This window comes from Nyctibius grandis, chromosome 33 (genome assembly GCF_013368605.1).
Source record: "Nyctibius grandis isolate bNycGra1 chromosome 33, bNycGra1.pri, whole genome shotgun sequence".
NCBI lineage: Eukaryota > Metazoa > Chordata > Aves > Nyctibiiformes > Nyctibiidae > Nyctibius > Nyctibius grandis.
The window spans coordinates 1,396,964-1,420,574 of record NC_090690.1 but is presented as its reverse complement, the minus strand read 5'-3'; the positions used below and the strand labels follow the sequence as shown (position 1 = coordinate 1,420,574).

The 23,611-nt window shown below is 56.7% G+C and overlaps 4 protein-coding genes and 1 non-coding gene across 6 annotated transcripts; 2 read left to right on the top strand and 3 right to left on the bottom strand.

Annotated features, from left to right (window-relative positions):
• The first annotated feature begins 1,424 nt into the window (after positions 1 to 1,424).
• Positions 1,425 to 4,878, top strand: MAK16 (MAK16 homolog). Its single transcript, XM_068421346.1, has 10 exons — positions 1,425 to 1,501; positions 1,838 to 1,887; positions 2,120 to 2,229; positions 2,373 to 2,437; positions 2,583 to 2,734; positions 3,023 to 3,077; positions 3,162 to 3,236; positions 3,588 to 3,698; positions 3,925 to 3,981; positions 4,257 to 4,878. The coding sequence occupies exons 1-10, from the start codon at positions 1,487 to 1,489 to the stop codon at positions 4,443 to 4,445; spliced, it is 879 nt and encodes a 292-aa protein (XP_068277447.1). The 5' UTR covers positions 1,425 to 1,486; the 3' UTR covers positions 4,446 to 4,878.
• Positions 4,842 to 8,103, bottom strand: TTI2 (TELO2 interacting protein 2). Its single transcript, XM_068421345.1, has 7 exons — positions 7,418 to 8,103; positions 6,972 to 7,158; positions 6,605 to 6,697; positions 6,057 to 6,241; positions 5,825 to 5,968; positions 5,116 to 5,278; positions 4,842 to 4,986 (listed from the first exon to the last, which is right to left on the bottom strand). The coding sequence occupies exons 1-7, from the start codon at positions 8,068 to 8,070 to the stop codon at positions 4,906 to 4,908; spliced, it is 1,506 nt and encodes a 501-aa protein (XP_068277446.1). The 5' UTR covers positions 8,071 to 8,103; the 3' UTR covers positions 4,842 to 4,905.
• Positions 8,104 to 8,580: 477 nt separating this feature from the next.
• Positions 8,581 to 8,674, top strand: LOC137675489 (small nucleolar RNA U13). The gene has a single exon (XR_011049963.1). It is a non-coding gene; the product is annotated as a small nucleolar RNA U13 (small nucleolar RNA).
• A 230-nt stretch (positions 8,675 to 8,904) lies between these two features.
• Positions 8,905 to 16,167, bottom strand: RNF122 (ring finger protein 122). 2 transcript variants are annotated; one of them, XM_068421507.1, is made up of 6 exons: positions 16,074 to 16,167; positions 11,204 to 11,360; positions 10,235 to 10,280; positions 9,943 to 9,984; positions 9,514 to 9,596; positions 8,905 to 9,422 (listed from the first exon to the last, which is right to left on the bottom strand). In XM_068421507.1, the coding sequence occupies exons 1-6, from the start codon at positions 16,096 to 16,098 to the stop codon at positions 9,308 to 9,310; spliced, it is 468 nt and encodes a 155-aa protein (XP_068277608.1). In that variant the 5' UTR covers positions 16,099 to 16,167; the 3' UTR covers positions 8,905 to 9,307. The 2 variants fall into 2 exon arrangements, with proteins under 2 accessions (XP_068277608.1, XP_068277609.1); XM_068421508.1 differs by having other exon boundaries at positions 9,514 to 9,593.
• A 2,203-nt stretch (positions 16,168 to 18,370) lies between these two features.
• Positions 18,371 to 22,621, bottom strand: DUSP26 (dual specificity phosphatase 26). Its single transcript, XM_068421577.1, has 4 exons — positions 22,512 to 22,621; positions 20,199 to 20,471; positions 19,610 to 19,818; positions 18,371 to 19,147 (listed from the first exon to the last, which is right to left on the bottom strand). The coding sequence occupies exons 2-4, from the start codon at positions 20,375 to 20,377 to the stop codon at positions 18,948 to 18,950; spliced, it is 588 nt and encodes a 195-aa protein (XP_068277678.1). The 5' UTR covers positions 20,378 to 20,471; positions 22,512 to 22,621; the 3' UTR covers positions 18,371 to 18,947.
• Between the last annotated feature and the right edge of the window lie 990 nt (positions 22,622 to 23,611).

Sequence of the window (23,611 nt, the reverse complement as noted above, 5' to 3'; positions counted from 1 at the left end):
CAGACAAATTCCCATGATCTCATTTTTTCCAGCGAAACCTCAAACTTACAAATTCTCTTGTTCTACTGTTGGCAGTTTATATAAACTCATTTCTGTCTTGAATGAGCAGCTGTGTAACGCACAGCCATTCCACTTGCCAGAAAGAACAGATGATTCACTGCTCTGGAGCCCGAGCAGCACAACGCAGATGCGCTTGCCAGCAGGGAAACAGGAGGATAATAACAATTCATCGAGATTTGGTACCTCATGACTCATTACCAAAGGTCATAAATGGCTATTGTCAGGCAGTCCCACATCCATGGCGGGCCCGTTGCCCCTCACTTCGCACATACAAGATGAAATTCTGTTTCTTCGGCTGACAGGAAATGACTAATGCTGAGCCTGTTCTCAAAAACTGGCTATTTTTATCTTCCACCTGTTTCCCTGCTTTGCCAAGAATAAAAGGAAAAACCTTTTGCTTGCTGTGATGGAAGGCAAAAACGTGAACTGTTCTCTTTGGGGATCTATTCACACCTCCACAGCGCTCCTCCCAGGTAAATATTTAACTCTAATCCTGCCTGCGTGCCCGGGGGTGCCCACTCAGGAAGCCCTGCTGCCAGGCGGGCTCCTGCCCAGCCAGCCCTCCCCAGGCTCCTCACCCAGCAGCGCTTCGCCGTTCGCATTGGCAGCGCAAGACAGACTCCTTCCTCCACCGTTGGCAGCTCAGGCTTCTTAATTAATAAATTAGCTGCAGTGCCAATGACATTGATGGAGTTTCTCTGCTCTGAGTGAAGAATTAGGTCGATATCTTTTGCATCAAACGACACTATCTTTTACCCACCCTGCTGAAATGTAATTCTCATGTAATTCATGTAATTCTTGAGTGCACGAACAGCGATATGAACAGGTACCGCTGGCTCTGCAGCCTGGGGAGATGGAAGGAGACAAGGAGGGTCTGGTCTCGGTAGCTTTGGGGGAAGGAGTTTTCCCCCCTTGGGCAGAGGCTGCAGACAAACGTTTCCCTCCCAGCTGCTGCAGCGCGAAATTAAACAGCGTGGGCCTGCACAGGGAGCTGATGGCACCCGCCGTCCCCGGTCACTGAGGCAGCTGCCAGTTCTTAGTGCCAAAAGCCCGGAGGAGGAGAGCAGAGCAGGCAGGGCCCGCGGCCGGACCCCCCCGGCCGCCGTCCCGGTGCCTCAAGCAACACACAGGCCTCGACCCGCACCCGGACGGGGCTGCCCAGGGACAACACACTTGACAGGGCTCGTTTAGCGGCGCGCACCGACACCGGGCCGCCACAGCCTCTCGGGCTGATGTAACACGGGTTTATTTCCCCTCCCGGAGCTCCCCCGGGCCGCGGCCCCGCTGCGGCCCTACGCGTATTAGGCGCCGCCGCCATGACAGCGCTGCCCCGCCCCTTCCGGCACATCCTCTCTCGCGAAAGCTCGCGGCGCCCCGCCCCTTCCGGCCATGGCGGCGCTCTAGGCCGCGCCGCGCCGCCACCACGATGCACTCGGACGACGTGAGTCCGCCGGTCCCTTCGGTCCCGTCCGGCCCCCGCCGCAGCCCATCAGCGCCCGCCCCGCCGGGGAGCCGGTTGCGTCCGGCCGGGGCGCAGCCCACCCACCACGTGGCGGGAGGGGGTCCCGTCCCCAGCCCGGGGGGTGCGGGCTGTAAATGGGGCTGTGGCCTCTTGTTGCACCGCACCCTCCCCGCCAGCGGGGTGCGGAGGGGGGACCGCAATCTTTGTGGGGTTGCCCCCCCCGTTAGAGCCCCCCCGGGGGTGCGGGAGCCAGGGGGTGCACAAGGGGCCGGGTGAGCGGTGGCGGTGCGGGTCAGCCGCTGTTTGTCCTCGCAGGTTGTCTGGGACGTGCTGGGGAACAGGCAGTTCTGCTCCTACAAGATAACGTGAGTTTTTGCGGGGACGGGGTGGGCTGAGCGGTCCCGGGTGCTTCAGCAGGGAGAGGAGCGGGAGGAACAAATCTGGGAGCCCCTCAGGCCCTGACACGTTCCCCTTGTCCCTGTGGCACCTCGGCCACGCGCGACGGTCGCAGAGGAGGGGGTGGGTGGCTGCAAGGGGCACAGCACGTAGTGGGGTGGTGCCACCCTTCCCCTTCACTGTCACCTCTCTTCTTTCCAGGACAAAAACCCAAAACTTTTGCCGCAATGAGTACAACCTGACTGGCCTGTGCAACCGCTCCTCCTGCCCGCTGGCAAACAGCCAGTACGCGACCATCAGGGAGGAGAAAGGTGAGAGGCGGGCAGCTGCGATGGGTGACCCCCTGCCGCGGGTGGGGAGGGGGTGAACACCGCCTGCCTGCGCGCACCCCAGCTCCGAGCTGTCGGGGTCACAGTCAGTCTCTCTCCTGGCATCACACCCCTCTCTTCTGTAGGTCGGTGTTACCTGTACATGAAGGTGATCGAGCGGGCAGCTTTTCCCCGTCGACTCTGGGAGCGGGTGAGTTACCGAGAGCAGACGGCCGGCCAGGCGTGCTCTGATGTGACACGGAGGGCAGGGAGCGGTGGGACTCCCCCCAAAACCAGACGTGCCCCCGCTTTGTTGCTGCTCTGTAGCTCAACCCTTTCCCTTTCCCCCCCTCCAGGTCCTGCTAAGCAAGAACTATGAGAAAGCACTCGAGGAGATAGACGAGAACCTCATCTACTGGCCACGGTTCATCCGACACAAGTGCAAGCAGCGGTTTACCAAGATCACGCAGTACCTCATCCGCATCCGGAAGCTGACGCTCAAGCGACAGTAAGTGACACGACTGAAAACGATCGTGTTGGTTTGGCTTAAAGCCACTGCCCATCCCCTGAGCCAGCGCCAGGGGCTGTACGCAGAGCCCGAGTGCCCTCGGCTGCTTTCCTGCGGCTTTGGCAGGCTTGGAAATGAACCTGCCTGAAATGGATTTAACTGCAGTGTAGTCCAAGTATATAAATGTACTTAAACTAGTTGCAGCCACACTTCTAATGATACAACTGCTGCTTGTTGCCCCGCGAGAGGCTGACAGATTCACTCACTAGCACTTGTTGTTCCCTGTAGGAGGAAGCTCGTTCCTCTACGCAGAAAGATTGAAAGGCGAGAGAAGAGAAGAGAGGTAACAGGACTCTCGTGTAAGCTCCTGTCTATTGCCTCTGTTCCACATCTTTCAAACTGACACAGCTCCTCTTTGCTCCACCAGGAGAAAGCCCTGACTGCCGCCCAGCTGGATAATGCCATTGAGAAAGAATTGCTGGAAAGACTGAAACAGGACACGGTAAGGATCGCTGCCTTCAAGGCACAGCAGTAAGACTGCTCCTACTGCCACGTCCTGCTGCTTCTCCAGGGAGGGGCGTTGGTATGAAAGAGAAGCACCACCTGTGTAGGAGGGGTAGGGGATGACTGCACACTGCCCTTCTCGACTGGCTTTATAACAGGCTGGAGAACTGGCTTCCCCAGAATGCAGAACCCCTTTGTTTTCTGTGCTTCAGAATTAGGGAGGGGGCTGAGCCACAGGTTCAGCCTGTTTTGGTACTGCCTCCGTGCAGGCCATAGGCTTTAGATGACCCTGCCACCAACGGCTGCCTTCCTCCTGTGACTTACAGAAAATCCACTTTTTCCTTTTCAGTATGGAGACATTTACAACTTCCCCATTCACGCCTTTGACAAAGCTCTACAACAGCAAGATGCAGAAAGCGAGAGCGAGTCCGACGCAGAGAAGGAAGAAGAAGATGACGAGGTAATGCTTTCAGGCACAGCACCACAGTTAGTCCTTCCCTGACCTGGTGCAGCCCCTCTTGATTCAATGACATTCTGGGCACTGTAGTTTGAATGTCAGGGTGGGAAGAAGAAATTAGGAGAGGTGAACTCAGAAAAAGCACATGTGTGTAATGGGTGGCCTTGATGGCTCTTCTGTTGTGAGTCTGTATTGTGCTCAGTGTGTGTGTACTATTTATTTCTTACAGGACATGGATAAAAGAGAGTTTGTGGAAGCAGATGACAGTGAGCTCAGTGACTTCGAGGTAGGTGAAGCACCAGGTATAAACTGTCAGGCTAAGCCATCAGAAGGTAACCTCTGCCCTCGTGGCGTCTCTGGTGATGGGATAAACCAGCAAAATCAGATTTGTGGAACGTAATGATACAGTCAGACTGCACCGTACCCACTGCACCCCAGCTCCTTTGGCTGGACAGCCAGGAGCCAGGAATTACAAAATGGAATCGGATACAGGAGATAATTTTGCAGAAAAAGGAGGTTTAGTTACACCACGTGCTTTGACGTCACTCTTGTCTTTCTCAGGACATGGATAAGTTGGAGACAAGTAGTGAAGAGGAGCAGGAAGAGGAAGAGGAAGTAGAGAAGAAAGCCTCTCACTCCAAATCTAAGGGGAAAACTCCCCTGAAAGGACCAGCCAGAAGAAAACGTCCCTACATTGAAATAGAGTATGAAGAAGAAACAGAGCCCACCACCAAAACGAAAGCAGCCTGACTCCTTCCTTCCTGAACTCGCGTTTTGTAGTGAGCGACAGGACTCCAGATCTGTCACTAGAACTCCTTCCAGCTTCCACTCTGTGCAGGACCCTCAAAAATTACTCCTTTTCAACATTCTAATTAACAATTTTCTTTAAGAAAAGAAGGGTTTCTGTCCTGACCCCAGGGAGTTGCTGCAAGTTTGTACAACTCCTGCATGAAGCGCAGTTTTAAGGGAGAAGACTCTCTGCCTTGTCTGCAACCACACAAGACTCGGCTCGGACTGTGCTCGGGGAAAGAACCTGGACTGGGGGGCACTGCTGCTTCATTCTAAAGCTGGAGAAGCCCACACGTGGCTAGGCATATCTTGTGTGGGGGAGGTATGGGGCTAACAGAGGTGGGACGAGACAGACAGTAACTTTAAATAAATAGAAAAGATTTACTGTACAAAAGCAGGGTGAGCATTGATCAGCCACGCCTCACGTGTTCTCTTGCACTTTTCTGATGCACTCCCGTACACGGTTCTCCTCACAGCTGCTGTACACGCCTTCCAGCAGGACCTGAAACAAGAAAAGCACCAGTTTCCAGTGCCCTGGCAAGCTCAGGTTTATGGTGTTTTCAACCCTCCACGCTGCCCTTCCTAAGGGAGAAGGGATCAGAGCTGAAGCAGGGCCGGGTCCCCAGCTCACCTTCACTTGCCCTTCAGAGCAGCGATCCAGCAGGATGAGGCACTCAGTGGCCCCTTGGAGCAAGGCGGCTTTTACTGGCTCTGGTGTTGACCCTTGGTCAGTGTGTACATCCCAGATCATCTTCAGCAGGGCCTTGAGGAGCACAGGGAGCCTGCAGGGCATTCTGCAAAGGGAAACGGCAACCGTGCCTTGTTCTACATCCTCTTCACAAGCCAGGAGACAGCACAGCCTTGCTTAGCAGTTCCTAGACTTGAGGCAGGAGCTGCTAGCTGCCAATTTACGTGTGGAGCAGGACTGTAGCTGGCCTAAGAGGAGCAACAGCTTCAGTCATGAGGCTGGACAGCTGTCTCATTCAGTGTGCATGCCAGAGACAAGCCCTGAGCACAGAGGCAGCCGTAGGATGGTGTATCAGGAACGCCCGTCACCTCACAGCACAGGGCTTACCCCACAGTTCTGCCATGCAGAAAACACAGATGTTTTTAGCCAAGCTGATGCTTCTAGAACAGGTAGAAGTCAGACCAAAATGAGGACTCAGCTTAATTTTTGGGCCAAGTTTTTCAGCAAAACAGTAATGCCAGTGATTCCTCTCTGGGACAGATTCTCCCTTAAGATTTCAGGGCCTTTTCTGCAAGCAACAGTAAATGGCTCTGAAAGAGGGACAGCATTCAGGATACGCTTTCTATAGTGTTTTTCACCCCCAGACAGGTACCTGGGCCAAGCGTGCTCTATGGTGCACTGCAGTGTCTCCAGTATTCCCAGTCGGGCTTCTTCCTCCGGGCCATCACAGACCTCCAGATACCCCAGTACAACTCGCTCCAGCCTCTTCAGGTGCCGCACTATCAGAATGCCAAGTCTGCCGATACGAAGAGACACACACTGAGGAGGGAGATACAGACCAAGGCCAAAGCAAGTCCCTGCAGGGCTGCGGTTGCTGCTCTCACCTCTGCACAAAGGCAGGCAGGGTCCTGGCGTACACCCGCCGCAGCGCAAGGCGATGCTCTGCCTCCATGTGGGTCAGAACCAGCTGCAGCACCTCGTCGCAGGGGGCGGTTGGCCTGGCCTGCTTCTGCTGCCGCTGGGCTCTCTCCAGGATGGGCACTAAGTCCAGCAGGCACAGCAGTACTGCCTGGTTCGGTGTGAGACAGTAAATTTGGGCAATCCTGCTGATGTTCTCCCCAAAACACCACTAACTTCCAACCCCGCTGACCACCCACAGCTGCTGCAGTTCACCTGACAGACTTGACTAATTTACTACCTGTTACCAGCCCTCTTCAGCAAGGCTGCCACCTGGAAGGGGACAGGGGGCAAGAGATCTTCCCTCCACTTCAAGATTTTCCTGAAATCTACTGAGTTACTTTGTCTCTTGACCACAAGCTTCAGCTAGTAACAGCCTGACTGGACTGTCTCCTCATGCCTTAAGCTGGCCATCCCTCATGGGGCTGATATGCAATACCGCACGGCAGAGTAAAATGAAGTTCTGCTGTCCTACCTGGATGAGAGGGGCCTCACGTGAATAGAGATGGTTGTAAAGGGCATGGTACACAACCTGAGCCCTATTGAACTGGCACAGATCAGCAGCTGGCTGCAACAGAGAACAGAACATTATTCTTGCGCACCACATTCAGCACCGATACATGAATCAGCTGAGTTCAAAAGGAGGCAAAGCAATTCTTTGCTTAGTGTTAACAGGTAAGAACTACAAATATTTAAACACACAGGGACAGTATGGAAGGTGGAGCAGAACTGCTACGTTAACAGCAGAACCAGGAAGAGGAGTTAGGAATCCTAGCAGGCATCCAGCCCACCCTTCCTTCAAACAACACCCAGAAAGGGATCCAATTTCTCAAATCCCTTACCACGTTGAGAATGATATGATGCAGGCAGCGTACACCCAGGATTTTATTCTCCTCCTGGTAGTCATCTGAGATGAGCAGCGATGGCGGGAGGACACGCTCCAGGTAACGGCTGAGCCAGGGGCGGGTGACATGAGGCAGCGTCCAGGAGAACACGAACTTTGTGGCGGGGTTACGCTTCCAAGTGTCTCTGGAAATACAAACGGAAGCTCAGTGAACACTGGAACTCATATTACCTATGTATCTGGGCTTCTCACCTGACAATAAGCTCTGATTAATTCACCCCCTTCCATTACTGGGGTATTTGTAAAGCTTTTGGCCCCATATTAATTGGTGACGTCTTGAAATGCCTGAGCTCACACTGTTTCCCAGAAGTTTCCAGTATTTCCTACACAGAGACCAGCCAAACACACCACCCTCTCCACTGCTGCCCTCCCCTTCCTACTCACTTGGTCAACTCCTGTTTCAGGAGCCCCATCACTGCTGCAAATCTTCCTTCCTCATCTTCATTCTTTCCCCGAAGGAACTCAGCCACCGACCTGCAGCCTGCAGCCTGAACCAGCAACGCCAGCAGCTCCTGTGCCATTGACTGAGACCTCGCATTTGTCCAGGGCCTCTCCCCAATATGTGTTGCAGCAAAGATGTAGATGGGTCCTGCCACACGGCATAGGATTGGACCCACCACAGGGGCACCCAGAGACTCCTGGGTCTTGGCAGCTTCCAGCTTCACAAGGAGGTGTAGAAACACTGAGCCAACATCTGCCGCTCTCTCAGCTGTGGCAGCATACGCGCCGTCCTTACTCAGGAGATCCGCAGCATCTTGCTCCTGCTGTGGGGGTGCTGCGGAGCCACTCAGCGCAGCCACCAGCTCGCCCAGCGTCGCAGGGCTCATGCCTCCAAACAGCCACCAGCAGCCCGCAGCCTCGACGAGCGCACCCAGGTCTCTGACCACGCAGGCCGTGGGGGCCCCCTCGGAGAAGAGCCGCCCGAGCTGGAGGAGGACTTGCTCGGCCGGCGGGACAGCGGGCGGCGGCTGCTCGGGCTGCGCCCCGACCCGCGGCCCCCCCTGCCTCAGGGCTCGCACTAGGCCGCTGAGCTCCATAGCCCGGCTAGAGCCAGGCCCGACCCACACCCCAGGGCCGCTTCCCACCCCCCGGCGTGCCCTCCCCCGCTCTAAAACCCCTTTAAATACACCCCCCCACACCCCTTTAACCCCCCTTCCCTGTGCTGACCGCAGGCAGCAGCGCTCCGCGAGGAAAGACCCCCGCAACGCCCCCGCACCCGCTCAGAGCAGGGGGCTACCACCTCCCGCTGCAAACGCCGCAAACCGCGCCGCTGTCGCAAAATCCCAGCCTTGCCGTAAAGGCGGTAGTGGGGGGGGGGGCGTGGCGATGTGTGAATAAATTAGCATGCGTAATGAGCACCGGTGTACAGGGAAGTTGCGGCCGCGCAGCCCGCGAAGGGCAGGAGGCGGCTGCGAGCGCGGAGGCGGTTGGGGCAGAGGGGCCTGCACCGGTGGGGAAAAGGGAACACAGGGCGGGGGCTCGCCTCGCCCTGAGCTCAGGGTGAGGGGCGCGGCGGTAGGATCCGGCGCGGGAATTAAAACTTCTTGATCCTTCCGGTTCATGACCGTGATGAATGGGCGTGGCACGCGGCTGCGTGACGTGTGCGACCTGCGTTACGACGTGGCACAGTCCCTTCTGAGGCCGGCGGGATCCGTGGCGTCACTGCTGACGTCATCATCCAAAATGGTTAATGTTAGATAAAACTGAGATGGTTTGGGGCCTCCTGAGATGGTTTTGTGACTCCTCCAACCATTTTTTCCACGTATACACCCAACAGCTCCCACCCGTCCCCACGGCTCCCCGCACCACGGCCAGTCTCTTCGGGCTCCCCCAAAACACTTCCATCTCCCGCGGGCACCCACGGCTCCGGCTGGCTGAGAAATCGTCCGTTTAATCAGTGTTTTACACAAAACTGTACAGCCCCCCCCACCCCGCGGGTGCGCGGGGAGCCTGAGAGTCCGGGGGCAGGGGGATCAGGTACAAAAATACTCTGTGCAGCAAAGGAGGAGGAGGGAGCGGGGGGACGCAGCTCTCCACGGGCAACCCCCGGCGGTCCCAGCACAACCGGGGTGACGTAAACAAACAAACCAACCCCCCAACACAAAGCAACGACCCGCGAGTTAAAAATCCCAACTCAGAAATCCCGAATCCTTCGAGATGAACTGTTCGATCCCCCGCGACATGCGGGGCCGGTGATGCCGCGTGCGGGCAGCCCCGGTAGCTGCGGTCCGGCGACGGCCCCGGCAGGATCTGGCTGGCGAGGAGCGAGGCTGCTCACACCAGCTCGTCCAGGAGGGTGCTGATGCCGGCGCGGGGCTGTGCGGGACCCGCCATGGGCTTGTTGCACATGGGGCAAACGCAGCGCACCTCCAGCCACTTCACCAGGCACCTGCGGGGCAGAAAGATGGGAGGATGCAAATCCTCGACGGGGAAATTCCCCCTCTCCGCACCCCTGCGCCGGCCGCCGTGGCCGTACTCACTTTCTGTGGAAGGCGTGCTGGCACGGCAGCACCCCCAGCTCCTCCTTCACCTTAAAATCTTCCAGGCAGACGGCGCAGGTCTGCTGCGGGAGGAGAGATGGAGGGTGAGGGCGGGTGTGAACACGTGGGACCCAGCGCAACGCCCACGCGTGGCTCCGCTCCCACCAAAAACACTGTGGCCAGCGAAATCCCGCTGCTGCGACACCTCTTGCTGGGTATTTCCAGCTGGGAGTTCAGCCCAGTTCCCAAAACGCCCCCGGGGAGGGGGTCTCCCTCCCAATTCCCAGCCATGCGGTGCTGCCACATTCCCATCCCAGCATCACTCTGCCTGTGAGCCGCCTTCGACCCCACGGAGCAGAGGGGATGTGCCCCAGAGCATCGTCCCCGTTAGCCCCAACTCCATCCCAACCCAGAGGCGGTACCGCTCACCCCGTGCACGTTCAGCCTTCGGGCATCGCCTTTCAAAACCACCTGAGGGAGAAAAGGAGGCAGAGGATTAACACAGGAGGGGTTTTGCCAGGAGCCACAATGGGAGCTGAAATGAGCCGGGCAGGGGCAAGTCAAGCCCGGGAGCAGCAGCAAGTGTGTCCCACCACACTGCTTTTGAATCCCTCAGCCCACCTGGGATGAGCAGCATCGGGGTCCCCGCTATGTCCCCACTCGCCTGCACCCTCCTCCCGCTCAGCCCCAAATCGCTGTGGGTACGTGCAGGCAACTTTACCTCCTTGTACCCGAACCGCTCGCTCTGCGCCTGGTGCCGCAGTTTGCTGGAGAGGGGAAGAAAAAGACACCGTCAGTTTTCCAGCATCCTCGAGGGTCACGTCTGAACAGTGCGGCCAAAAATATCGGGCAGGCACCTGAAATCAGGGGAACGCACCACCCTTCCCAACCAGGACTTGGGGATAAGCAGCTCTGAGGCTGTGCTCGTGCAGGAGCAGCCCAAGGCCGTGCCCTGGGCACAGCAGGACCGTGGGGCCTCGTGCTGCCTCGAGCGCCGGCAGGAATCGGCGGCAGGGAGCGATAAGAGCCGGCAGCCCCGATTGTTTGCCTTAGGAAGTCGTTCGTGGCGCAGGAAATGCTGTATTTCCAGCACTTGCCCACCAGCAGCTCCCAGCCCTGTGACCTTGGCCGGGGCGAGGGCGCCAGGGAAAACTGCCTGGCAGAGAAACCCAGTGAGACACAGGGAGAAGGGGATCGCTCGCAGCGGCGCTTCTCCTCCAACTAAGGCACCGAGACGTGCTGCTGCAGTCCCAAAAATGGCTGAGACACACATGGGACATCGGCAGAGCCGGGGCATCCCGCAGGGAAGGACTGAGCCACCCGGGCCCTGCAGAAACGCCAGCTGCTGCCTCGGCTTTGGGTTTAAAAATAGCCCTCCCTGAACAGGGAGTGTAATGTAAAGACACATCCTCTCCCGTGCAGCGCTGCTCCTTCCCTGCCCGACACAATGCATCCCTCCGCGCAGGCCCCTGAAAAACAAGAGCCCCTTCCTGCGTTTCCTGCCCTGCTCTGGCCGCAGGGGACCACGATCACGCCTGGCTCGAGCACGGCGGGCGGCCAGCCCCGCTCCTTGGGGCAGATCCTCGTGGCGAGCAGCTCCCGAGTTATGGGACAAAACAAGGGGGTGCTGGAAGGGCTGGGGACGCCCCAGGGATGCCAACCCACCACCACGGCCCCCCCCCCAGCTCACCTGATGAAGTAGCAGCAGAAGATGAGGCTGAGCACAAAGACAAAGATGCCGGTGCCAAAAATGACCATGTAGATGTTCAGTGGCAGGTCCTGGAACGTGATGGGCGGCATCGTGCAGGGTTTACTGGTATAAATCAGCCCCAGACTGCAGGAGCACCCTTTGGGGGGAAGAGAAAAGTCAGCGTTTAGGATGCAAGAAGGGGAAAAAGAGGCGAAGAAGATGTGCTGTGAGAGCGGAGAGACTGGGCTGACTCTGTTCCCTCCAGAGTTTGCAAAGTGGGCAGAAACCAACACCAAGACATCGTCCCGTGGCCGGGGAATCGGAGATCTCCGCAGAAGAGCAGCAGCCCCTCAGAGCAGCTCAGCACAGCACAGGCAGCAGACACCACTGCATCTCTACTGCCATGAAACCCTTCCCCGGCAGCACAAACGTACCCCAGGCAGAATCCAGGCATCTGGGAGAAAAAGAGGCCCTGTACTTTCATCTGCAGAGAAAGACATGGAGGCTGGAAAGGGATTTAGGGAAGGAGCGAGCAAAAAAAGAGCTTGAAAAACAAGAACAGTTGGCACCTGTCATTGCTCTGTGGGAGCCAGAAGGAGCAAACGGCTGGTTTGTCCTTGGTGCTGGGAGAAGTGCTGGGGCTGTGCAGGAGCATGTGCAGCACCACAGTGACCAAATCCCCTTTCCGAGCAAAAATGTGGGCGCCAGCACACACCAGCCACACGCCGCGGCCTGGGCTACCACGACTCGCTGCCAGCCTGGCACCACGGGGAAATGTGGAGGAGGGCGTCACGCAGAGCTGGCGACGGCACGGCCACCCCAGGAGGGTCCCCACCTAACCAAGGGGGAAAGGCACGGAAATACCAGCCCCACTGCAGCTGCCTCTGGTGGAAGGTGATGCAAAGTCAGGCTCTGGCACTAAATAAGCACCGCTTTTTATGTCTCGAAATCATGCTGACCCCAGGAGAGCTGGAGCTTTGATTTCTCATCAGATCTCACTCAGATGGGACTTTAAAGGAGAGCAGCCCCCGAGCCCCATCTGCGCTCCGCAGAGCATCTCCCCCCGCCCCTTCCGCTCAGCACCCTCTGTTCCCGCGCTGCGCAATCTCATCAAAAAGCTCCTACAGAAACACTTCTGGGTTTAATTACAGCCCACTAAAATCCTCCGCCTGTTTCTCATGAGAGGATGAAATTTGCTCTCCACCGCAGAGAGCAGGGACAGGAAGAGAGCGGGCGGCAGAAATCTCGGCACAAGCGGTGAGATCCCAGGTTCGGTCTGTCTGGTTTCCTCCTCACTGTGATGTGGAGCGAAGGCAGCAGCGTGTGCTCAAGAGAGGCCCAGGACGTCTGCACAGCCAGGGGAGCCCGAGCAGGACGGGCAGGCGGCACCCCTGGGGTCAGACCCTGCTCTGGGACGCTCAATTCCCAGCCACTCCCGGGTATCAGCTTTGTGCTGTGCTTTGAATTTACGTGCCACATTGATGCACTGGCCAAAGCCACGGTGGGCAGAGAGGCAGTCAGCGCCAGGGACCACGGTTTGCTGCTGTGCTGCCAGAGCAGGCACCAGACGAGAGTCTGGACTGTAGGAAATGGGGTTTTCCTGCTGCAGAGGGCAGAGCCACTCGCTGATCTTTGCCTCTTGTAATCGCCGGAGACAATTCATCAGCCACCTCATCTAGAGAGCGAGAAAGAGAGGATTTATTTGTCAGGTCCTGCTCTCCCAGCCTTCTGCTCTTGAGATCACCAGGTGCAGGAAAAGACAATAGGAAAGGTTTGGGGTTTTTTTTCCCAGTTTCCCTGCTGGAAATGATTGAGAAATGCTCCATAAAAAAAGTATATCAGCTCTGAAAAAAAAACACTGAGCAACTCAATGAGGTAATGCTGGTGGCACATGGTGGTGGGACGCAGGCTGCAGAGCAGCTGTTGATGGATGAAGCCTCATTTGAAGCTGGCCAAGCAGAGAGCGATGGGTTGTGGCAACAATAACGGGTCACAAGCGAAGCAATAACGCTTCCTACGTGTATCTCAAACTGAGAGCTGTTCCAAGAATCTGCTGAAAAGCACCAGCCGTTCCCCTCCGTGCCACGAGAGCTGTGGTGACAGAAACAGCCCCAACCCGACCAACAGCGTTGTGAGAGGCGGGGGGAGAGGGGCCCGCAGGGCTGCTGCTGGCCACAGCGAGCTCGGCGCATGCCGCAGCTCACCGCCGGCCAGCGAGGGATGACCTGGACCTGCTCCGTGAGCAGCTGCGTGGCCACCCACGATGAGATGGAAAAGCCCTTGTCTGGGGATAGCAGGAGGAGCATCAGCTCCGCAGAGAGCAGGGGAAGGCTGGGATGTGCGTCCCGGAGGTTTTCCAGGAGAAGCACCGGGCGGGCTGTGAAGGAGAGCCCCGAGGGAGACAGACCCTGCCAATCCCACACTAACCTCCCCAGCACACCCCTCTGCACTCACTTTAAAGGACTCAAAACCCCACGTACGAACCCCTGAACATCACACCCAGACCTCACACCCCTGCACGGGGCTGTCCCTATGGTCCCTGCGCTCTGCCTGGCTGCACCACATCCCGTGGGGCAGAAATCACACTCCCCGACCCTGCAAGTTGCTTACTGAGCATTGCTCCACATTAGACACCCAAATTCCCCACAGGCAGCAACAGCTCTGTGTAAAAGCCACGTGGGTGCCCAGAGAGGGGCAGTTAAACCAGCAGCAGGAAAAAACTGAAGTGGAACAAGAGATGCTGTAAGTTGCAGCCCTGTACCAAAGGAAGCAGAGAGGAGCTGATCCAAGACGTCCCTGCCAGCCGCCACACAGCTGGCAAGGCTAATTTTAGACTCACCAGCTTAGCAAGGCTCATTCCTGTTAAATAGGCTTTCAAGAATTCATGAGCTCCAGGCTGCGGTGCCGAAAAGCGAGCGCGGCTCCGGGAAAGTGCCCTTTGCTGGTCAGGGAGCGGCCATCGGCTCGGCTGGGATGAGAAGGTCCCGCCAGGACAAGCCCTCGAGCAGCAGGTCTCGGCAAGGCAATGCGAAAAGCGAGGTCCTCCCGACCCCGGCCAGCCCCTTCCCCTCCCGCTCCTCCCCACCAGAGCCCATCGACACGGTGGGCGCGTTGGCTGAGCGATGGTTTTGATTAACACAAACCCCTTCGCCTGACAAAGGCGGCCGTATTTTTAGTTCAAGGGGAATGGATCAAATCTGGTTTTAACCACCAGGAAATGAAGACATGATGGGCACCAAACCGAAACAACCCATTTCACCGGCTTAAGTCCACCAGTTTTGTACCTGAAACCAGAATCCCTGAAGGCAGCGTGCTGGAACAATTATTTAGTTGAGAAATGAGAAAAGAGGCGTTTGCAGGATTTTAAGTCAGGGCAGACACAAGTTTCTGCCCGTACTGCGCAGGCACAGGGTTTTCGCTGAGCAGAGCTTCTCCCTCGCCCCAATTCTTGTTCAATAAAACAAATGGAAAACTCAGCAGGTCATTAAATAAAACCATTCTTTCTACTCCCACACAAAAGCTGTGGGCTTTGCGTCAGAAAATTGAATGCAGCTTCCATATAATTTTTGCTGTGACGCTGGAATAGGCTTCCTGCAAAAGTTGCCCCTAAGCCAAGCAGTTCTCCACGGGGGATAACCAGCTCCCCTCCCAATAGTTACCTGGCTTGAGCCCGGTGACTGCAAAGTCCCCTGAACTACAGCTGAGCAACAGGAGGAAAAACTGATGCAAAAGTGGAGCTGAAATGCCGAGGCAGCCCCGTGTACGCCGTCTGTTAAGATATCTCGAATATACATATTTATGTTGAAAATGTGATTTCTTTACTGAGTCTCAGACTTATTTACACCAACAGCCCCAGTTCTGCAAAGGTCCTTAACAGCGCACAGATAAGCAATCTTGCTCGACTCCGCTGATTTAAGTATCTGTGAGCTTGGGGCTTAAAGCCAAAATGCACAAGTCTGATGCCCACGGCTGGTCTCCTCAACCCACGTCTTGGTCTGTGAACAAGGGTGGGCTCTGTTCCCAGTGTTTCCCACAGCCCGTGCCTTGGGAAGCTGGGGAGAGCTGTGGCTGCTCAGAGGCTCTAAAAGCAAAGTCTCTCTTATTTAAGATGTTTCTTTAACACAGACAAGTTTGCACTTTCTGCTGTGGAGCATTTACTTGCACCCTGCTGAATGGAAACCCATACACCCACCACATGGCCAGGGCTAACTGCCTGCAGGACCAGGGGCTTCTTATCCCCCAGGCTGCACAAGAACACACAAGGTATGCGTTACAGGAGAGGAAGCCACTGGTTGCATTATATTTAGCTTCAAAGGCTGTAACCCTTTCATAAATTAAAATAACCCAGCCTTTGTTGCTCAAGCAGGGCTTTGATGGTGGAATTCCCAGCGCAGCTTCTCAACTACTTAGTCATAAAAATAAACCACTTCTCATTTAGACCAAAACCCCCTCACACATGTGCAAACTCAGTTCCACATTCCTAAGAATTTCTTACAGCAAGAGCGAGGAGCCAGGGCCTTGTCTGGGGTCCTTTAAAAATAAGTTTATTCCACTTCTGCGGACACATGAAAGAGAGTTGGTTTGGGGTTTTTTTCATTTCAAGCAGCACACGAAGCGAGAGCACGGCAAACTCATCTAGCAATGGGTTTTATTCCTGGGAGCTGGGCAGGACCCGCTGCCCTGGAAGTAAAACTGCGTCCCCGGCTCATCGCCGGGGCTCCCGGCCGTGCTGGGGCCGGGGGGAGCCCGTCCCCGGAGCGGGGCTGCGCGGCGAGCAGGGACCGGCACGGAGGGGCTGGGGGGTGCCCGCTCCCCCCAGACTCCCGGGAGCCTCCCCCCATCCCCACCGCCCCCCCGGCCCCGCTCTCACCGTCGCACCACTGGAACGGGGGCATCCGGGAGCCGCTCCACGGGGCCGGGCCGGCTCCGCCGTGCGCCGCGCCGGGCCATGGCCGGGAGCGGGGCCGGGCCGGGCTGGGCTGGGCTGGGCTGGGCGGCCCGGAGCGGCCCTGCCCGCAAACCCCGCCCCGGCCCCCGGAGCCGCCCCCGGAGCCGCCCCCGCGGCGGGCGCAGCGCCGGGCACCCCGGAGCCGGGGCAGGGCGAGGCGTGGGGGGCTCCAGGCACGGCAGGGAGGAACCCGGGGCCCAGGCGGCTCCCGGGATGTGCGATCCCACCACGCACGTTTTCGCGATCCTCATTCCTGCCACGTGCATCCCCGTGGTGCGCCCACGATGCACCGTTCCGCCACGCGTGTTCCCACGAAACACGCACAGACAAGGGGCTTTGCTCAGCCCCATCACCCAGCAGAAACTCTGCACATGACCCACGTTTGGATAACCTGCCTCACGTGCCACCTGCCTGGAGCTCAGCCCCTCCTTGTGTACACACCAGCCCTTTGGGGGAACCTTCTGGAAGGCACTGAGCTCCTGGTGGCTCTCAGTCTTGTGCAGGGGGTGGTTTTGGACATGATCAGCATCTCCATCCAAGCTGCGGGTCCCGCAGGTGACTGGTGACCATGAGGGCGGCAGGACTGGCAGCGTGGGGCTGTGAAATGGCTCCGTGTGCCCCCACATGCCCCGCGTCAGGGTTGGCAGTGTTGTGGGCTCTCCATCTCGACCAACAGCCCCAGGGATCGGGCAGGTTTCTGCTGCTGGTGGCTGGGGCTGTGCTGACAGCCCTCCTGAAATCAGGGCACCTTCCCAGGCTACGCTTTGATCGCCCAGCCCCAGCACACAGTAAGGTACCGCACACTACGGGCTCCGTCAGTGATTTCACTCTCTGGATTAGTTTGCTGATCCTCCAAACACAACCTCCCCTCGGGCTCAGAGCCTCCCTGATCCCAGCTTTGTCAAACAAGAGCCACGCTCTGCGTTCGGGGGCCGATTAGCAGCGGGCTGCACAAAGGGAGCTGCGCAGCAGCAAGGAGCACAAAGCAGAATTGCAAAATCACACAGGAGGCATTTTACAGCCCCCCCAGGACCTTGCCAAGCAGCAACCCGCCCCGCTGAAGCTTCTGGCACGTCCAACAGTCACAGCAGCACCAGCGCTGCTGCAGAGCGTGACCAGCCCCTGTGCATTGCCCAACACCAGCTCCTCCTTGTCTCAGTGCCTGCAGCCCTTGCTCGGGGTAACCTCGGCCCCGCCGGCAGCAGTCAGTCTGTTCTCTCTGCTGGTGCCTTTCCAGGATGGTGCCATGACCTGAGCACCCCGGGGCACTTCAGGGGCCTGTAAAAGCACAGCCCCCAGCCCAGGAATCACAGAATCATAGAACTGTTTGGGTTGGAAAGGACCTTTAAGATCATGAAGCCCAACCGTTAGCACTGCCAAGTCCACTAACTAGGGACGAATCCATGTCCCTAAAGGACACACACAGAGGACACCACAGCAGCTGCAGGCTAAAGTTTGCTGTCCCTATTCCACTCGAGCTAAAGGCAGGGGCTCCCCGGAGCAGGGTTGCTTGGGGCCACCAGTTGGCAGTGATGGGGTGCTGCAGCACAGGCCTCGCTGCGCCCCAAGCCAAGCGGCTCACCCTTGGGGCCGCTCTCACTCCGTGTTTACATGATCCCAGTACAACATAGAGCTGGCAGCCCAGTGGTGCTTCGTGCGCTCTCAGGAAGCGGAGGAAGAATGGGGCTATAATAAGAGCGGGCGAACAATGAGTGCTGGCAGTGTCCAGGGGCAGCCCAGCAGCCGTGGGGCCACCCAGCACCCATGGGGCTGGTGCCACCGCGCTCGCTCCTGGCCCTGGCCACCCTCCTGGGACTCGGCTCGCCCACCCCCTCTGCAAGCAGGGAGGGTGTTTTTCGCAGGCCCCAGTGGACGGCCGGCCCATCTGCCAGCCTGGGTGGAGAGCTTGGTGCCTTTGCAAGACTGACATGGCCACCTCAGGATGGATGGTGACCCTAGTGACTGCCAGCCCCAGCTCTGCTTTCCGCCAGGAGCTCCCCTTTCTGTCCCCACTGCTGGCAAAAAAGACTGGGGAGGCCCAGCACAGGCACTGGCCACCAGTGGGGTCTGACAGGCTCAGCCCCTGGACCAAGGACCTGGGAGGACTCAGGTCCATCTCAACCCGGAGCACTCAGGGTGATGCTCTCCCACTGACTCCTGTGAGGATCCCAGCCTGAACACACACAGTCTGTCCCAAAGCACACAAGGGATGGCCAAGCTTTTTCCTTAGCACTGTCTTTATTTTTACTGGTTAACGCTAGGCATGGAGGACATCCAAACACTACGACAAAAGGCCTGTTTGCCTGAGCCCACACACCAGACCTAATTCACATTGCTACACAGACCAAAAACAAATGGAAACAAGACAAGAAACACACAGCGCTTCAGTCTCCGGGGAGGAAGGGATGGGACTGGCTTGGCAAATGCATCTGCCACACGGGAGGACAAAGCCTTGAGGCTTCCTGGAGCCAAGAGGGACAGAGTAACCTGAAACGTGGGGCTGAGTCCCTCCGGAGGCATCCTGGAGGGAGCAGGCTGGGAAGGAGGCTCTGTGTTAGGCCTACGTAGGTGACACGACTGCAGGTTGAGGGCCTGTATTTTACCACTAGGAATAGCTCGTGTGTCTGGGGACCCCCTTAGCTGAGGGGGAGGCCCAGGGGCCAGTTGCATGTAACCCATTAGCTGCCAAGCGTCTGCACCGTGAGAAAAGCCCTATCTCTGCCACACAGCAGGCATCGGGGTCAGCTGAGCAACGCACACACAACGCTCCCACCGCACAACCCCTCTCGTCCTCCTTCACGCACTCCTCTTCAGCCTCAGGGCATTGTCCAGGGCGACCAGCTGGCGCAAGAAACCCCGGTTGGGGATGATACCGCGGTGGTCCTTGACCGTCTTTATGGCTTCTACAAGGGGCATGTGGTGGCGGATCATGAGGTAGGCGAGGACCAAGGTGGCCGACCTGCTCACCCCGACAGCACAGTGCACAAGGATCCTTCCTGGGGGTGAAACACAGGGGCTGTGTCACAGGAGACCAAATACCCACTTAAAAAAATACTGAGGACCCAACTGTTTGCCACGGTGCATCCTGGAGCTGTGGCTCAGGTGGGCAGCCTCGGGGGTTAGATGCAGGGCCCTAGTTACAGTATGAACACAAGGCACTGAGGTCCCCTCTTGGCAAAGGGTATCAGTGTATCGTGGTCTCCCAAAGCAGAATGAATAGGACCAGCCACAGCTCATGACACAGGTTGGGGCTGTGACCTGGGGGACCAGTGCTCTCATCTAGCCTACTGCCTCTTTCGAGGAGGTGATCCAGTGCGGGAGACACCATCCAAGGCTAGAAATACCTTTGTTTTCTAAGATGCTTAGCAATACGATGTCAGTCCAGCTTCCCACCTGCCCAGGGCAGTTTCTTCCCATCCCTGCTCCCCACTTCTCTCCCAGAAATCTTTACCACTGACCTTCATTCAGCGCTTGGTGAATGAAGTCAGATGCAGGGTAAAAGTAGGGGCTCATGTCGAAGGAAGGCGAGTCATGGGCCTCGATGCCCAGGTAGCGGATGCCCGTGCCCTCGTAGTACTCAGCACCCCCCCTCCACTTGCTGTGCGAGGCGTTGAGGACGTGGGTGATGCGGAGGTGAGCCAGCTCGCGCCTGTTGCCCGCTATATCTCTGCAGAGGAAGAAACAGTGCAGAGATGTGTAAGTTTAGACTAGTTAAAGAAAAGTTTCCCAGGACTGTTGTAAGGGCTGTCCTGGACAAACATTTACATCTGAGAAGGCTGGATGCAAAGGAAAAATGCCAGACTCTTAAGATTCTTGAATTTTAAGTCAGTCTCTCAGTCCCTGACTCCACAGTCACACCACCTCCACCTACCCCGCAACAGCAGTGCTCTGAACTCTCTGCACAGCCACGCTTACGTCCCTCCTTTGTCCCAATGTCCCACATCCCTCGTGTCCTCTCCCTCACTTTTCCCAACTCCTCCGCCCAGATTTCCCCATTTCACAAAAATACCCCAAACCCCCCAGTTCTTGTCCCCTTCTGATACATACTGATCTCCCAGGTAGAGTCCTGGCCAGACCTCATCAGCGTGATTACAGGCTGTCTTTCCTGTGTACAGCAACCTTTCAAGTTCGAAGACACTGAGGATGGGGTGGTTGTTGCGCTCTTCCCGTAAGCCTCGGCTCGGTGACCTGGTGCCGTTCCTGGAGAACCTCGACAGGAAAGCCATTGGAGATGCCGAGACCCACAAGGCATACCTGTGGGTTCGTGAAGGCCGGAGAGTGGCCCGGAGGTCGCTTCTGCTGCTGCTGCCACCCACGGTCCTGTCATGGAAGCAGTAGAGATACCATTAGAAGAACTGGGGACATCTCACTCTGTCTCTTTTGTGGAAATACTGGTCCAAAGCAGCTAATTCTCACCTTCCTGGTGAGAGGGTTGTGTCAAGTCAGCTACCCAGTGGTTCCTAGTGTGAGACAGAGTATCACCTACCCTCCCTTCCAAGAAGCAATACTGCTGGGGAGAAGTTTATGATGCCAGGGCTGGTGAGGGAAGCCAGAGGGGCAGCCAGATTGCTGAGTCTCCACAGGCTGAAGTTTTGCTCCAGCCCCACGACTTTGGGTTGAGGCCACATTGGCAAGAGATGTTTTACACAGGATCACCTTCCTTCTGAGCTGGCTCTGGGGCTTTGCCTGCCAGCGGGACAACGCCAGCTCGAGAACTGATGCTGCCAACCTGCGATCAGAAGTAATGAAAGGCGGCCAAGTCTGGGCAAGCCACCAGGACTGGGGAGGAAAAGCCCCCAAACAGGTGGAGGATTCCATATGGCACCATGCAGAGTGTGGCCAGGACCCAGACTCCTACGGACCAGGCACAAGAGCCTGAGGGAAGGGAGAAGCAGGATTAACCCCTCCAAGTACAGCAGTCCTGCCACTGCATTTGAACATCTAGGACTGGTTTGGGGAGGGAAGAGTTAATTTCAGGGGATGAGAAAGCTTATTTTACAGAGTCGATCCTCTAGAATGCAGCTCTGCTCTCAAACCTTTAGATCATGCCAATACTTGTCGCACATGTGCAAGAAACCTCCCTGGACAGCCTTACCCATGCGGAGCAGTTAACAGTCCCTGCAGCCAGACGTTCATCAGAGCTGCCTTTTTTTGCTCATTTGCTGCTGCCCCACTGACAGAAACCCCCACACATGAGAATACAACTCTCTTTTCCCACCATCACGCTGCTGCCCTGGAAGGTGTCCAAAGAGCATCCCATCACAGCCCCCCCAGCAGCAGCTCAGCACTGGCCAGTTGTCTCTGGGACTCGGGGGAGGAAACGCAGCGACCTTGGGCTGCCCAGGCTGGAGCAGAGCATGTCTGTCTGCTTTGACGTTTTGCCTAAGGCGCCAGCCAGCAGCCAACAGCGCAGAAGGAAGAAGCCTCCAGCCATTTCTCAGCAATGTGCAGAGGAGGAAAACATTGCAAGGGCTTGAGGGAGTCCGGAGAGACTCATGGTTGTCTCCCTCCCCTCTCCCTGTGCCAGGGTGGCCATTCGGACCTTGCCTGGCACCCTGCACAGGAGAGGTCAGCCCTGCCCACACTGCTCAGCCCTGGCACCGAGCACACCACACTCCCCCAGCACGGGGTACTGGCCAGATCTCCCCCTGACACGTCCCCCCTGCTCTGATGAATTCTGGACTCCACGCTGGGAATTCAGACTTGGCAAACCCCCCCTGGACAAGGCATTCAGCATGGCCTTAAACCTTGTGTGACCTTGGCTGCAGCACAGCCACATGGCACCAGCCTCGGGCAATGTTAGGAAACAAACATTAGAAGGGTCTGAAAAAAGCAACTAAATCATCAGTATAAGGCTGTAACTAGCTAAATAGGAGACCCTCTTATTGCTACAGCTGGCTGGAAAAACAGCAACCCACACCTATCCTGGGATGTAGCTCTAGAAACCTCAGGCCTAAAGCTGGCTTCCAGCAGCCCACCCCCAACACACCACCATGCCAGCCCCCGCAAAGTGCTGCAAGGGAAGAAAAACTGCCCCACATCCAAGACCTCAGAGCAGACCCCAAAGCACTCCTGGCACCCAAAACCCTCACAGGCATCGGCTGTACCCCCCTTTTGGCAGCCAAGCCCAGGGGCTCACACCCCGCTCCCCCGAGCTCGCTCATGGCTGCCTCCGGAGCCCCTCTGCCAGTCGTGCCATGCTTGGAGGGAGGGGAAAAACAGCCAGAGCCTGCCTAGACGCACAGAGCGAGCTCTGAAGAGGCAGCGCTGAAGGAGCGCAGGCTGCTCAGCCCCGCACACTCCGCAGAGACAGACAGACAGACACGCGGGAGGAAGGAGACGCCCACCCCGTTACTCTACCTTTGTGAGGGCTGTGATTTCTCGGCTCAAAGTGAGTGTTGTAGTCAGATCCAGTCGGCCATGTCTTCCTGCTGCTGCTGCCGCTGCTGTGGAAAGGCTGATGTATGAACGTCTATTTTAAGCCATGACATGTCCAGAGGCAGGTTTGTTTATATCATGCTGTGCATGGATGGATAAGGGAGGAAGGAGGGAGACGGACACAGATGCAGGGATCGCATGCAGGCATGCACAGACAGACACGTAAGTGCCCATTACTATGCAGACAAAAACAACAGCAACAATAACATATCAAAATTCTCCTACCAGCTTTTCTCTTACTCCTCCTCCAGCAAATCAAAAGCCACAGGCGTGCAGAGGAGAGAAGAAAAAGCCGATAAAGTGGTGCTGATGACATGATTACCCATATCATAAATCTGCAGCTGTCTCTAGAGGATGCTCCTTCATGGTCTTTTTTTTACAGTTGACCTTGTCCTCCCCCCTTGCTGGGGTCTCTTTGGCAGGGCCAGGGCTTGGTGACATTTTCTTCATTTGCTGAGAAAATAAGCCTGGGGCGGGGGGATGTATGTGGTGAGATGACAAATGATTTATAAATTCATGTCAAAGTCAGGGAATACTTTTTTCTGGGAAAAAAAAAAAAAGAAAAAAAGAGGAAACTCAAAAGATTGAAGCTTTTTGTTTTGACATTTTCTAAATGACACCATTCATTTCAGAAGTGCTGCAATATTTCAGTTAAACATTTTCCAGGCAGAATATTCTCCTTTTCCCTTTGAAGTACGGGCTTTCAATTTAGAAGTTTGACTCCAATTAGAAAGTAGGAGTGTGGTGGGAAAAACAACCTGAGGAAGAATGGAAACATGCTGTTCCAGGCCAAACGACACATCCTAAGAAGATGTGTGGCCCTCCTGCCAGCTACACTCACCTGATCCTCAGGGAACAGAGGCTCCAGCTCTGTCCATCCCAAACGCTCCTTATCAAACAGCTCTGCTGTACAAACACCCCCAGGGTGACTGTGTCCAGCCCTGACTGGCTCCACGTCCATCAGCCACTCTGGGGCAGCAGATGGGACATGTCAGGTTGCCACCAGCTGCAGGCACAGAGAG

Bases quoted from the DNA above. Each gene is read 5' to 3' on its own strand.
- MAK16 (XM_068421346.1), top strand. The intron at 1,888-2,119 runs GTGAGTTTTTGC...TCTTCTTTCCAG, and splicing joins TTCTGCTCCTACAAGATAAC to GACAAAAACCCAAAACTTTT. The intron at 3,699-3,924 runs GTAATGCTTTCA...TATTTCTTACAG, and splicing joins AGGAAGAAGAAGATGACGAG to GACATGGATAAAAGAGAGTT.
- TTI2 (XM_068421345.1), bottom strand. From the start codon at position 8,070: ATGGAGCTCAGCGGCCTAGTGCGAGCCCTGAGGCAGGGGGGGCCGCGG. The intron at 6,698-6,971 runs GTAAGGGATTTG...TCTCTGTTGCAG, and splicing joins ATCATATCATTCTCAACGTG to CCAGCTGCTGATCTGTGCCA. The intron at 5,969-6,056 runs GTGAGAGCAGCA...TCGTATCGGCAG, and splicing joins CTGCCTGCCTTTGTGCAGAG to ACTTGGCATTCTGATAGTGC.
- RNF122 (XM_068421507.1), bottom strand. From the start codon at position 16,098: ATGCCCCCGTTCCAGTGGTGCGACG. The intron at 9,985-10,234 runs GTAAAGTTGCCT...TTTCTCCCTCAG, and splicing joins AGCGGTTCGGGTACAAGGAG to GTGGTTTTGAAAGGCGATGC. The intron at 9,597-9,942 runs GTGAGCGGTACC...CTCCTCCCGCAG, and splicing joins GAAGGCTGAACGTGCACGGG to CAGACCTGCGCCGTCTGCCT.
- DUSP26 (XM_068421577.1), bottom strand. From the start codon at position 20,377: ATGGCTTTCCTGTCGAGGTTCTCCAGGAACGGCACCAGGTCACCGAGC. The intron at 19,819-20,198 runs GTATGTATCAGA...CTTCCTCTGCAG, and splicing joins GGACTCTACCTGGGAGATCA to AGATATAGCGGGCAACAGGC. The intron at 19,148-19,609 runs GTCAGTGGTAAA...TTTCACCCCCAG, and splicing joins TCACCAAGCGCTGAATGAAG to GAAGGATCCTTGTGCACTGT.